The sequence below is a fragment of the Hippocampus comes genome, unplaced genomic scaffold (assembly GCF_001891065.2).
Source record: "Hippocampus comes isolate QL1 unplaced genomic scaffold, H_comes_QL1_v1.1 scaffold353, whole genome shotgun sequence".
Classification (NCBI taxonomy): domain Eukaryota; kingdom Metazoa; phylum Chordata; class Actinopteri; order Syngnathiformes; family Syngnathidae; genus Hippocampus; species Hippocampus comes.
In genome coordinates, this window is record NW_017804981.1 from 184,587 (window position 1) to 198,504 (window position 13,918).

At 44.9% G+C, this 13,918-nt stretch overlaps 1 protein-coding gene across 1 annotated transcript in view; it reads right to left on the reverse strand.

Moving 5' to 3' along the window:
- Positions 1–13,918, reverse strand: part of slc4a2b (solute carrier family 4 member 2b) — a 27,574-nt gene that overhangs the window by 5,188 nt on the left and 8,468 nt on the right. Inside the window, exons 5-12 of the mRNA XM_019893436.1 lie at positions 6,870–7,078; positions 5,191–5,327; positions 2,826–3,006; positions 2,215–2,350; positions 1,845–2,046; positions 1,599–1,704; positions 1,328–1,512; positions 220–430 (exon numbers count right to left, since the gene is read on the reverse strand). Of these exons, the coding sequence (XP_019748995.1) occupies positions 220–430; positions 1,328–1,512; positions 1,599–1,704; positions 1,845–2,046; positions 2,215–2,350; positions 2,826–3,006; positions 5,191–5,327; positions 6,870–7,078 (1,367 nt within the window). The remainder of the gene's footprint in view (positions 1–219; positions 431–1,327; positions 1,513–1,598; positions 1,705–1,844; positions 2,047–2,214; positions 2,351–2,825; positions 3,007–5,190; positions 5,328–6,869; positions 7,079–13,918) is intronic.

Genomic DNA, 13,918 nt, shown 5'->3' on the forward strand with positions numbered 1-13,918 from the left:
GAGGGCGGCCATGCACTGGCTGTTGAGGGCGTCCTTAAAGTCGCTGACGTAATTTGGGTAGCGCCGCCTCACGTCTCGGATCAGGCCGCCGAAGGGCCGGCCGGTGCGCTCCAAGGGGTCATCGGACTTCTTGAAAGGCGTGATCAGGGCTTCTGCGCGGTTAGACGGGCGGGGAGGTTACGATAAGTTCTCAACCGCGCTGGATTTTTCAAGGTTTACCTTTTTCCTCCAGGCTTTTGGGTTCGTCGGCCAGCAGTTTTCCTTCCTCCCGCTTGCGCATCATCTCCCGCTGGAATCGCGCCACCGAGCGCAGGAGCTCGTCGCCGCCCATCTCCGACGGCGGCAGCACGATGCTGCAGTCCAGGAAGCTGTTGATGGCGTTCAGGAGGTCCTGCCGGTCGTCCGCCAGGTAGGCCGCCTCGTGGAATTGCTGCGATGGGTGTTCAATTTGGAAACTTGAGTCAGTCAAAGACCAAAAAATTGCTTTGCTCGACGACAAAAAAGAAAAGAAAAACGTTTAGATGGACTTTTTTCTTGTTATATTCGGACTTTATTTTCATGATATTTTTTTCATATTTACAATTTACCGGAAAACAATCGATAAAAAACAAAAACCCTAATAGGAAATAATAATAATATATAATATAGTACTGTTGATATTTTGAATTTATCCTCATGGATTAATATTTTTTTCCCTCTTATTTTGACGAGTCATGATTTGTCATATTTTTAATTTACTCCCAGATTTTTTTCCTTGAGATATTTTGACCTAATTCTCATAATTTCTTTTTTTTTTCTTAATATTTGGACTTTGTTCTCATAAAAATTTTCTCCATAATATTTGGAATTTATTTTGGTAAAATTTCAACTTTATTCTTGTTCAATTTTTAACTCATTCTTGTGCTATGAAAAACAAAATATAACAAACCTTTTTTGTCATGTTTACATTTTCCACGTGACACTTGACTTTTAGCTTACTATATCTAGATTTTTTTTTTTCTTTGAATGTTGGCCATTACAAATTTATTCTTGTAACATTTTCACTTTATTGTTGGAAAATGTACTTTATTCATTAAAAAAAATCACCATTATTATTGTAAAATTTCAAATTTATTGCCAAAATTAAAAACAAAATTATTGCTGGCAATTTTTTTTTCCTAAAATTTTTTGTAGATGACCACAATGCAAATACAGTATCTACAGTGTCAAATTACATTTTTAACTTCCTTTTGAAGGACGTAGCCCCCCCCCCCTCCACACACACACACACACACACACACACACACACAAAAATCAAATCAAATAAACTAGCGCTCGGTGCACGCACCTTATCGGACATGAGCGTGGAGATGGAGCGTCCTATCTGATGGTAGTCCATGCTGGTGGTGGGGGGCCCCAGCAGGACAAACAGGAAGCGAACGGGCACGGGAACCTCCAGCACCGACTCCAGTTCCACGGCCTCCTGCAGCCGTACGAACGCCATGGTGGGCTGCTCCAGGAAGTCCACGCTGCCTGCGAGGCGGCGGAAAACGGCAAACGCTCAACACCTCGCGGGGATGAGTCAACGGCCCCTCGTTGCTTTGAGCGAGATGACTCACCCACGAGGACGACGGTGGCCTCGGCGTTTTCAGGAATCTTCTCGAGGAGCTTGAGTTCGTGCTTGGACTTGGAGCGATGCATGCCCGACACCACGGTGGGCTCTTTCTGTTCGGGCCAACAAATACAACACAACTCACAGGCATATATTCTTTATCCTCAGACGACTACGTTTCTGTAATATTAAGTCGATTTTCGCTTGTTTTTATTCGTGATGAGGCTACTACAGCAGCGTACACCCAAAGTACCTGCACGTCATTCTTTTCGACGTCGATGTGCGTGTCGCAGTCGCCCGCCGCGTGCGCGCTGCTCATCAGCGGGTCGGTGACCGAGGGCTCGGGCGTGTGGGTGTGGTTGGCAACATGGTGGTGGGTCATGAGGCTACCCAGGCTTGCGGCAGAGATGTTCCTGGGGAAGGGGCTGCTGTGTTCCTTGTCGTCGCTCGGATGGCTGGGAAGAAGACAATTTGGCAAAAGAATTACATCCTGTGGGGATGTGAGAGGCGGCGGGGGTCGATTCTGTTCCAGTCTTGGACAAAATTTAATCTTTGAGGAATTTGCGGGGCTCCGGTGGGAGGAAATGAGCTCGGCGGGTGGGGGCGATGCGATTGGCGCTCACCTGTGCTTGAGCAGCAGGGCCCGCAGGACGTTGGCGCGGTCCTCGGCTTTGATCTGGTCTGAAATGATCATCTTCTCGACCACCTGGTGGGCGATGCCGGGCAGGGTCTTTTGGTCCAGGTCCAGCAGCACGGCACCTGCGCAAACACAAATGCGGAAGAAGAGAGAATATGCTTGAGTATTATTGCTGTGTGACCTGTTTGGATATGTTGCTGCTCAACGTGTGTTAGCTTAGCAGTGGTTACACGGTTGCCATTTTCGGTTAGCGACATCTATGGAGTTGATTATTTGTTAGCATGAAGCTAGCAGAATTTCATTTGACATTTCTTTGTTCATATTTTGACATTTAAATATACAATGTTTAATTTTTTTGTTGTTTTGCGCCCCGGTTTTACAGTCAACTTCACCTGCGAGTGACAACGAGCTTGAAGCCAGCACGCTCGGTCTCTTATTTAGAGAAATGTGGGTGCAAGAGTGAGAGCGGGTATTGAGATTTTCACCTCGTACGTGTGAGTGTGGAACATATCTGCAACATTTCATGGTGGTAAACTATAAAGTGGACTGTGGCATAGAAGACCTCTGAATGTTGGGCACTTGGTTTCAACCTCGTACCGTGTGCGATGGTCTTGCGGAGTTCCAGCAGACTGCGAAAGGACAAGGAGGCCACGTGGGGCTTGCCCCAGCGGTCCGTCTCCTCCTCCACGTCCTCCTCAAACTTGATCCAGCGGGCCGTCTCCTTCCACTGCATTTCCTGGTTCTTGTCCATGGTCAGCTCGTTCAGCTCCACGAACACCTGAGGTGGGGGGCGGGGGGATGGACGACGCAGTTAATCCCGCGGAAAAAACGAACGTGCTGGTGAATTAAATAGATGCGAAAACAGGTTCCACGCTTGGTGAGTGAGTTCTCAAAGCAGTGCTTCTCAAACTTTTGAAACCATCAGCCCGAAGCAGTTTTTTTTACCTAATTAATAAAGTACAACAAATCATTCTCAAAAATTAAATGTGAATGAAATTTAACGCCTTGGAAGCATGTGAGGAAAACAAACAAACAAACAAACAAAAAAAAAAAATCTCATTTGTTGTCAATGGTCTGATTGGCAGGCTGAATTGAGCTCAATTAACTTTGCTTAGCAACAAGTGACCATGCAAAAATTTAGGCCAATCGCAAGCGGGCAAACAATCGTTCTCAAGGGGGCGGGCCACATTAAAGATGTATTTTATTTTATTTTATTTTTTTAACCGACAAATGGGTAAGGGCATTTGTAGATACGATTTTTTTTAAAAATAGTACATACAAAAAATATATACATAAAATATACAATAATAATTACTAAATGATGTAAATGATGAAAAAAAATGATAAATAAAAGATTTAAATATCCAACAGGACAATTGATAATGTAAATGCTCCAAGGCGTACTCATGGTGTTTTATAAGAAATCATAAGTGTTTTCTGACGTGGATCAATATTAAGTTATAGCTATAGTTTTCCTGGCGATGGTGTTTTATAAGAAATCGTAAGTGTTTTCTGACATTTGTGTGATGTTATTCCAAGTGAACATGGGATCAATATTAAGTTATAGCTATAGTTTTCCTGGCACCTGGTCTACCGAGATGGTTAGCGGCCGACCAGGTGAGCTCTTCAAAGCACTTCACACGTCGTGCTGACAAACAAACAAAGCCGCTTTTGTCCAAAAGAGCCAATATTTAGGTCCCACGCCATGCTCGCGAGCTTGTTAAAGAGCGCCATCTGTGCCGAGCTTCACCCGCCGCATGCCTGTGAGATCACGCTCACACGGGAGGGTGGGGGGGATCGTTCTCAAGGGGGCGGGCCACATTAAAGATGTATTTTATTTTATTTTATTTTTTTAACCGACAAATGGGTAAGGGCATTTGTAGATACGATTTTTTTTAAAAATAGTACATACAAAAAATATATACATAAAATATACAATAATAATTACTAAATGATGTAAATGATGAAAAAAAATGATAAATAAATGTAATAAATATCCAACAGGACAATTGATAATGTAAATGCTCCAAGGCGTACTCATGGTGTTTTATAAGAAATCATAAGTGTTTTCTGACGTGGATCAATATTAAGTTATAGCTATAGTTTTCCTGGCACCTGGTCTACCGAGATGGTTAGCGGCCGACCAGGTGAGCTCTTCAAAGCACTTCACACGTCGTGCTGACAAACAAACAAAGCCGCTTTTGTCCAAAAGAGCCAATATTTAGGTCCCACGCCATGCTCGCGAGCTTGTTAAAGAGCGCCATCTGTGCCGAGCTTCACCCGCCGCATGCCTGTGAGATCACGCTCACACGGGAGGGTGGGGGAGGGGCAGGGGGGTGTCACACCTTGCTGGGCTCACCTTCTTGTACGTGGCGGCCACCGCGCTGGCGCCCGCGTCCAGAAGGACGCCTTTGGGCCGAGAGAAGGAGCGGTACAGAACCACCGACGTCGGCTGATGGGGTGGGGAACAGGAGAGAGGTCTCAAAGGACCCACATGGGCATCTATTGTAGCTGACGGGCTGACCGCATATAAGAATTTGTGTGCGTGTGCGTTAATAAATCATAACGGCAAGAGCGCCTGGTGTCAGGTTGCCTTGTGTGGACGGAAAGAAGTCATTCATTCATCATTCATCAGCCCGCCCACCCAATCCCCAAATTCCACCCGAGAGATGGAGACGATCGCGGGAAGTTGTCGATTAGTCAAGTATGACTGAAAGTCAACTTGAAGAATATTCGGAAATGTTAACCATCGTTGGATTGTCCAGTGGAACCACAGTTCACGAATTGAATCCATTCGGAGACTCGTTGTGACCCAAAGCAATGTTTCAAATGGAAATGGATAGAAGTAGAATTAATCCGTTCATGGAAAATGCCGAATATTAAATCAAATTTAAAATGAAATGAATACATGATTTATTGATTTTGTCCCATGACGCATTACGGTATTGATGGGCATTCTTACCTCATGTGGGGTGCGGTCCTGCTTTCGGCTGCGAGTGGCGGACTCCTTGTGGTCCTTGCCCGTGTGCACCACCTGGCCTTTGGTGCTCTTTCGGACCAGGTGTCTGCGAACGCCGGGGACATCTTCGAAGCGATGGCCTGGTGGCGGAGAGCAGACGTCGGTGTTGCGATTAAATGCTCATGTATTGTACTTAAAAGTTAAATACAACTGAACTGCACTTCACAAACGAGCCGTACGGGATGGGGGGGAAAAAAATAAAAATAAAAAAAGTGCAAGTCACTGGAACATTATACAGTTTCATTATACAGTCGTACCACGAGAGGGAACAGACTAAGAATCGCCGCGTCAAAGTGGCAACACAAACAATCTCATTGAATCCGAATGGTCTTACCTTTGTCTGGGTCGGTAGGTCCTATGTAACAAACCGTGATGCTTCTAATTCTGTTCTGCATTGACTGACTCATCTAAGACTGGCCCGCGATCGTGTTCACGAGCGTTTTTAAGAACTGCGACGGTCCAAAGTGAGGCAGATCCATCATGTCAGCCGCCAGGCTGAGCAGGCGGGCGCGGCGACTCTTGAAGGGAGAGGGCGGGCCCTCGCCGCTCACACAGGTGAGTACGCGACGAATGTTTTGGCCAATTGGGGGAAAAGTGGTCATTTCTTGACCGCCGCCTGACCCCCCCACTCCCCCCTGCCTGAAACCATCAGAGCAGATCAGCGCACAGTAGCGTTAATTTGCTTGGGGTGGAACAAAAGGGGAGTACTGGCGATCTAATAATTCCTATTGTTGACCAGCAGCCAGGCACAGAGCTGCTTTCCCAGGATGATTTACAGCAGATGTGGCAAAAGTACTGATACTTTGTACATACCGGTGTAGTAGAAATGTAACCAAAAAAAAAAAGATTGGTAAAAGTAGAGCGTAGACTAAGTAAGTAAGTACACATGTTGGAAAGTATGTTACAATATGTTGCCAAATACGTCAACCAGGTGAAGCCTGAACTACACCCCCCCCCCCACACACACACACACACACCCCACACCCTGAATTGGTTGCCAGCCAATCGCAGGGCACACATAGACGAACACCCAACTGCGCTCACACTCACACCCGAGGACAATTTTGAGTGTTTCAATAACTTGTCACGCATGTTTTTGGAAAGTGGGAGGAAACCGGAACACCCGGAGAAAACCCACGCAGGCCCTGGGAGAACATACAAACTCCACACAAGGAAGGCCGGAGCGGGAATCAAACTTTGCACCGCTACACTGCGAAGCTAACCACTCGACCGCCGTGCTGCCCATATTGCTTTTTAGTCATCAGAAAATAAATACTCAAGTACAAATACCAGAAAAATCGATTTAAATATGATAAGAAAGCGTTTCTACTTTGTTATATGCCACCATTGATTTATGATGGTGGGAGGTTTGTGTCACTAAGCCCCCTAAAGACCGCACATCCCCATATCCCGGCCAGAGTGGCTTTTTCCGACTTTCTTCCGCTAATTAATCGGGGTGGTGAACCCGATGTCAGCCCAGCTCGGGCTCGGGCTGCCATCCAGAGGCCTCAGCTGACAGCGGGAGGGGCGAATTTCATAACAAGGGTGAAGGGGAGGGGGCTGCATGCCACTGTACAGTCAAATAATATCTCCCTCATTCCAACGGTACGCGCCGCACTCACTCTTGATGCCATCCAGGTCGGCGGAGACGAGTGTCTGAGCCTCGATCTCGTCGGTGGGGATGCGCTGGTATTTGGCCTGCTCGGCGCCCGTCATGTTGCCGGTTCGCCGCCGATCCTGCAGGTCGTAGCTTCGGCCTGTCGAGGACAAGCGGGCGAGCGGCGGGTGATCCGAATGCGGCGGGCTGGGGACGTCTGACAACTCTGGCTTCCTGGAAGAAAATGATTATTATTATTATTATTATTATTTTGAATTTTTTTCACAGTTTGAGAATAAATGAGAGAACCTGATAATCCTCGAAATCATTGGTTTTCTCATCCCAAGTCATTTTTGCAACATGTTTGAATTTATTTATTTTTTTTGCTGTTCTGCTATGTCAAAAAGACATCTGAGTCATTTTTGCAGCATGTTTGAATTTTTTTTTTTTTTGCTGTTCTGCTATGTCAAAAAGACATCTCTGCGCTCCGTTTGCCTTTTTGTGTCCACCTCACTTCCTTCTTTTTTTTTTCAAATATTTTAGCTGTGTTAACACAAACATAACGAAACTTGCCGAGGTTGGGGATTTTTTTTTTGTTTGATTATGAAATTTCCAACTTCAACTTAGTAATAGTTTCCATCATATTGGACATTCTTGCTTCCTGTGCCACAAGAGGAACTGCCAAAGTGTGTGACGATGAATCATTTACAGCTCCTTCCTGTATGACTACCTGCATTTCCATTCACCATTTTGTTTTTTTCAACAATGGAATCAATATAACAATATTTTTGTAGTTGTAGACGTGTACTGCCTAATACTGAGTGTTCGACTGAATATTTTGCCCCCCCACGGTCGTCCGAAATTGTTACAGTGAATCGATTTGATCTATTATTTATTTTTAGGGGCATCTACAGTTGCTTACACTAACAACATGACTACGAGCAGTTTTTTAATCGTGATTCATTTGTTGTAAAAGCTTCCAAGCTGCAAATATTTTATATATTTATTTTCAACCATTGTGTTTACATACGCTGATATTTTTCCAAGAACAAGCTCTTATTTTTTTTTCCCAAGCTTGTTTAGTATCAGGAGAAATCAAGCAAATTCCCCCGATGGGAAAACAACATAAGGCAAGACTTGCTTGGAATAATGTCATTGTAGTTTGTTTGTTTTTTCTACAAGCAAGGAAATGAATAAAAAGATCAAACTCAGAAATGGGACATTTGTGGAAAAAATAAAAAATAAAATCTGACATTAAACTTTCAAGACTAGACGACACCAGCCCTTCTTTACCGCTTTTAGAAAAAAAACATCCACAGGAAATGTAATACAGCTACATAAGCTTCCCCAGCCGTTTATTTTCACATGGCGCTTTCACAGCCAATCCCCGGAGTTGGGAGAGACGTGCGAGGGATTCTCATGTAGGTGAGAGCATTTTTCCAGCGCTTGCCGAGTGCCAAAACAAGCCGTGGGGAGCCGAGGGGCAAACAAAAACATGGGGGGGTAGGTGACATATCGACTCTACCGTGTAGGAGTCAACAGATGGGACAAATAAACACATGCAAAGATGCTTCGTATTTGATTAAAAAGCACCCGAAGGCCGACACTAACATTGCAGGTCATACAACCAAGCTGCGGTGACACCAACATATAAAGACCGGGGAGGAGATTATGGGTGTACTGGGAAGTTGGCTGAAATCCGACACAGTCAGCACTTCAAGAGGACGGCGGCGGAGGAGAGGGAGGAGGAGGAGATGGGGGAGGGTGTTGCAATGATCATGTCATATCCCAACGTGTGGACGTGAGCGTTTTTTTGCATGTGCGTTTTTAACCCTTTCAGGGACAGCGGTTACTACAGTGGACAGCTTGTCATGTGATCGGGTTACAGGTTATCATTATTGGCGCATGAAAGGCTAAACTCAGTCACCGAGCGCCAGCAAGTTGGCTCACAATAACCTCAGACCTCTGATTTGTTGGCCAAGCAAAGTTCGACGAGCCAAACACATCTGTAGCCATCTGCACCAATTTATATACAGTCAAACCTCGGTTTTCGAACGCGTCTGATCTCGACCAAATCGGTTTTCGACCAAAAATTTCGAGTTTTTTATAGCGTTCCATTGTGAGCAGACGTGTTTAATCAAGATTTTTTTTTTTTAAAAAAAGAGCGTGGTTTTGGTTTTCGAACAAATCGGTTTTCCAACAGCCTTCTGGAACGCATTATGGTCGAAAACCAAAGTATGACTGTATTGAATAATTAGCATCTATCGCGAGTATAGTGTGTGGTTTTTTTTTCATGTTCATCGATAAATATTGATTCTGAACCGATCCAGTTGCATGCTGTTGTATTGTGTTTTTGCGGGGCGTTCTTTTATGCCCACATGATAGCCGTGGTACTAAGAGGCAAATTAAGTCTGGTAAATCCCCCACCCCCCGCCCCCACCCTAAAAGGTCCAGTACCAAATATAACGACCGCCACCGATGAAACGGTATTACTACTTTGTCGGGGGCAGGTTCACTCAGCACAATAACCACGGCGACAGGCTCTGGGACGACCATGTCAACAACAAGGAGATAAAAATCTCGTCAAATTCGTACCGGAGCGGCGAGGTTCTCCTGGGCCCTGCGTCGTCGTGGTTATCTGTCAGTGCAGATTTGGCCCAAGGTGTCGCGCGTCTGAGATGTTGTCTCCGTCTTTATGCTTTCGCCCCGTGTTGGCTTATCTGATGTCACCTCCTAATCCGTCACGCGAGCGTCCCTACGAGGGATCTCGTACAAATGCGGATTACGCCGAGAGAGAAGGTCGGGAACCTCGTCTGGGAACGGTGAAATTAAACCGTTATGCGTTGCTCGCCCCAAACATATTTTATTCATCTTGTGTGTGAATAAGTGTTTTTTTTTTTCAATACCCCCCACCCCCCTTTTCAACTTTGACGATAATACGAGTTGCTCGGCTTGCCAGCAGTTATGTTGTGTGACTAAGTGCCAGTTATTTCCATTGGCACATTCGCATCGCACGAATATCTCCAGAGAAGGTCATGCACAGTGTCAAAACAACTCAAGATGCTTTTCAAGCAATATTAACTCATCCGCTTGAATCACAGAATAAGCTTAATTTCACCACAAAATGCTGAACTTTCAACTTGGTGGAAACACACCTTCAGGACTCTTTACAATTCAAGATGCCCAAAACGCACAGCATTCGGAACTGAACGGTACTGGTTGCGGGAAAAGGTGTTACAGGACTTTGGACAATACATCCATCCATCCATTTTCCGATCCGTTTTGTCCTTACAAGGGTCGCGGGGGGTGCCGGAGCCTATCCCAGCCGTCTTCGGGTAGTAGGCGGAGGACACCCTGAACCGGTTGCCAGCCAATCACAGGGCACACAGAGACGAACAACCATCCGCGCTCACACTCACACCGAGGGACAATTTGGAGTGTTCAATCAGCCTGCCATGCATGTTTTTGCAATGTGGGAGGAAACCGGAGTACCCGGAGAATACCCACGCAGGGCCGGGGAGAACATGCAAACTCCACACAGGAAGGCCAGAGACGGGATCGGAACCACGACCTCTGCACTGTGAGGTCAATGCGCTAACCACAGGGCCGCGCTGGACAATACAGTCGAAACACAAAGATCAGTGCCATTCGAAAACTGAACTGAACTGAACCAAATGACATCACACGGTAGAAATGATGCCCCAGCAACCTTTTACAATTAAAGATACCAAAACTGCATATCATTCTGAAACCAACTCTACCGGTTGGTGAAAATGCTTCTAAGGAGCTTTTACAAGAGAAACACGAAATTCCGTGTTGTTCAGAACTGAACTGAACCAAACTGTATGATTTGGTGGGAACGATGCAAATGATGTCCCGTTTTGAACTGAACCGTACCGTTGGTGGAAATGGCGCTTTGCAACATCTCACAACAGAAACCTCGACATGCGTTTCGCTCCGAACTCAACGGTTTCGATCGCTCGGCGGAAACGGCGCGTCAAGACCTGTCACCCGAAGAACGCCACCAATTCGAGCTATTTCCATTCGCGCGGGAACACATTCAAAGAATGTAGTGCACTGTGTCAAAACAACTCCGATACTTTTCAAACAACGTGACTCCTTGCACTTAAGACAGGGAATAGCATTCGGGAAGTGTTACAAAACGGCCACCTTTCAACTTCTCTTTGTTTCTATCTTGAGAGCTGGGAAGAAAAGCTCGCCGGTGATTCCCCAGCGGTCGCCGTGTTGTAGGTTGACTGCTCTCCAGTTCCTCCAGAGGAGTGTGTGCGCATGTGTTTATAAAAGAAACCCCAAACCTTCGGCTGCTTCAAAAGGGTTCCTTTCTCCGCAGTTAGGATGCGTAAAGGAAAGCTCTCGCCTTCGCGTAATGGCGTCGTGTAGCCGGCACAAGAAGGAGCAGGCAATATGTATGAAAATGAGCGCCGCAGTGTTCCAGGGGCCTTAAAAACCAACAGAGACGATGTCGTAAAATACAAGCATCACCAACACCCCTCCTACCCCTTTGAATATTATTGCTTTGGGGAGGAGTGGAAAGTGGGGGTGGGGGTGGGGAGGGCCATCAGTCGTCATGGCTCTCAGCAATACTCCTGGGATTTAAGACTGCAGCAATGACAACAACACAAACGCGAAGGATGCGAGTGGATAAAATACACAAGTATACACAAGTTGGAATCATTACGATCTATCATAATGTGCGCGGCAGGCATTGTGTGAGCGCGAAAATGAGATGCATGTGCGGCGAGATCTGCAAATGCATACTAATGATCCTCAGTGAGAAATAGGGCTGTACATTTGCACGATGTTCCGCTAACGTGCCCAACGATTCATAAATGTGCACACGGGTTTTGGAAATACGTGCAAAGCCACACGCGCCCACAGGATATACTCAGTCATGTAGTCTTTATCCTCTGCAACAACTCATATAAGTGCCGTACCGATGAGCTGAGAGAAGTCGGGATGTCTCAGTGAACATTATCTGTCTGTCTGTCTGTTTTATAGTGTTGCCCCGAGGCAGCCAAGGCCGACACACCAGGAATTGGCCATTAAATTGATGCGGCGTGACAAAAACTGCCATTTTATTTTCAATTCTAATCAACGACGGTATGTCTTTGGTGTATGCTTTCATAAAGTGCAATATTGCGGAGTCATGTTTTAAAAATAAGTAACCTAATCTGCTCAACATCCACAGTTACCCAGCGTGTGGGTTAGGAAAATAACCCGGCAATTTTTTTGTTGTTTTGTTTTTTTGTGTGTGTCAGGAGTCCTCCACTGCCAGCCAGCTAACAGCATCTTCAGCCTTCCACATAAGTGTATTCTGCTTAAGCACTTGCTCATGTTGATGCCTCTTTATCCACAGTCTGTCAGATGTATATTTAATGCGGGTGGCTGGTAGGAGACGACACCAGCTACAACCTACAGACACGCTTTTGGTTTTTGAACTCGCCTCGCTTTACATACAGTAGATCAGACAGGCTGCGGAATGTTCCTGAGCAAGAGCAAGCGAGTGGAAAACAGCAACGCTCGCAAATGGCTCAAGATGTACTTTGTGTCGACACTGGCTGAATACACTAATCGGTGTAAATGCAATAATAATAATAATAATAATAATACATTTTGAAACTGTACCACTAAGTGCAAACTACGGTACTATGCCTAAAATAAAGACCATTCTGAACCAAATCAAATCGGTCCTCTCCTTTCGGTGTTTACAATGGACATCAGAATCGATTTTGAGAAGATGATTAAAACCGGATTCAGCCTGGCCGAGATGACTGGATTAGAATTACCGTGAAGATATCTAGAATGAAAAAAACGGACCTACCAAAAATTAGAAGCCAAAAGGACAAAATTGATCAAATCAGGAACCGTTGAAAATTCTACTTCATTGTTGATAGTTTTTTGTTTTGTTTTTTTTTTAATAGAGGCAGCTGACAACCTCACAATGGTACTATGGGATGTTGTGTGGAGGATTTGGGGGTTAAAAATAGTTAATAAGGTTGAAACATAAAATTAGTGTAAAAGTGAAACACTGGGAATATTTTCCGGTTGCACTGATTTACGCTTGACTTTTCTGAAGTTTTTTTTTTTTTAATAACCCCCCCACACATAAAATAAAATGAAAAATGTAATACTTTTGATTGTTTTTTGTCATGTGCTGTTGCATGAAGAATTTCAAGGATAAAAATGAATTCCTTCAAAATCATCATAAGTCATAATTTTTCCACGTGCACATTTTCTTTTTGATATATTTTGAATCAATATATACTTTTTGGGGGGGCGGAGTGTCATCTGTTGAATTCTGAGCCGAACAAATGAATTCATTCCATTTTGAAATAAGGCTTGAACGTAAAAAACGTGGAAAAGTAAAGTAGTTTTGTATCTTCGGCCACATATATTTTTTTTGTCTTGAAAAGGTTTTCATGCTGTTCTTACCATGGACTCTGTGTTAGCCTTGGTTTCTCTGCGTTCCACTCTGCTCCAATGTCCTATGGTGTTCCACAGGGTTTAATTTTGGGGCCCGTGCTGTTTTCATCGTCTTTTCTCCCTCTGGGCTCTCTCTTCAAAAAAAAAAAAATGGTATTGTCACGTTTGCGAGGTGGTGGTGGACCCCAAAAAGCATGCAGGAGGCAGGAGCAGGGTGAACTTGAAGAAGTGTATTGATGAAACATAGAAAACTTAAATCCTAAACAAAGTCCTCACAACAAAACGAATCCAAAGTAACAAACAAAAACCAAGGCAGAAGCTAAAAACTCAAAAACAAAAACATGACCGAAACATGACTGAAACAAACCTTACAGCAGCAAACAATGACCCGACGACCGAGTGGTTGTGCCAGGAGTCCTTTTAAAACAATAACAACATAACGACCAACAGGTGTGCAGCTGCAAGGAGAGCCCTACAGTGCCACCTGTTGGTCACAAACCGAAACATGACAGGTATTTCCTTTTTTTCTTAACTTGGGTTCCCTGGTGCCTGATCTAATGCCAAACCACACACACACACACACACACACACACACACACACACACACACACACACACACACACACACACC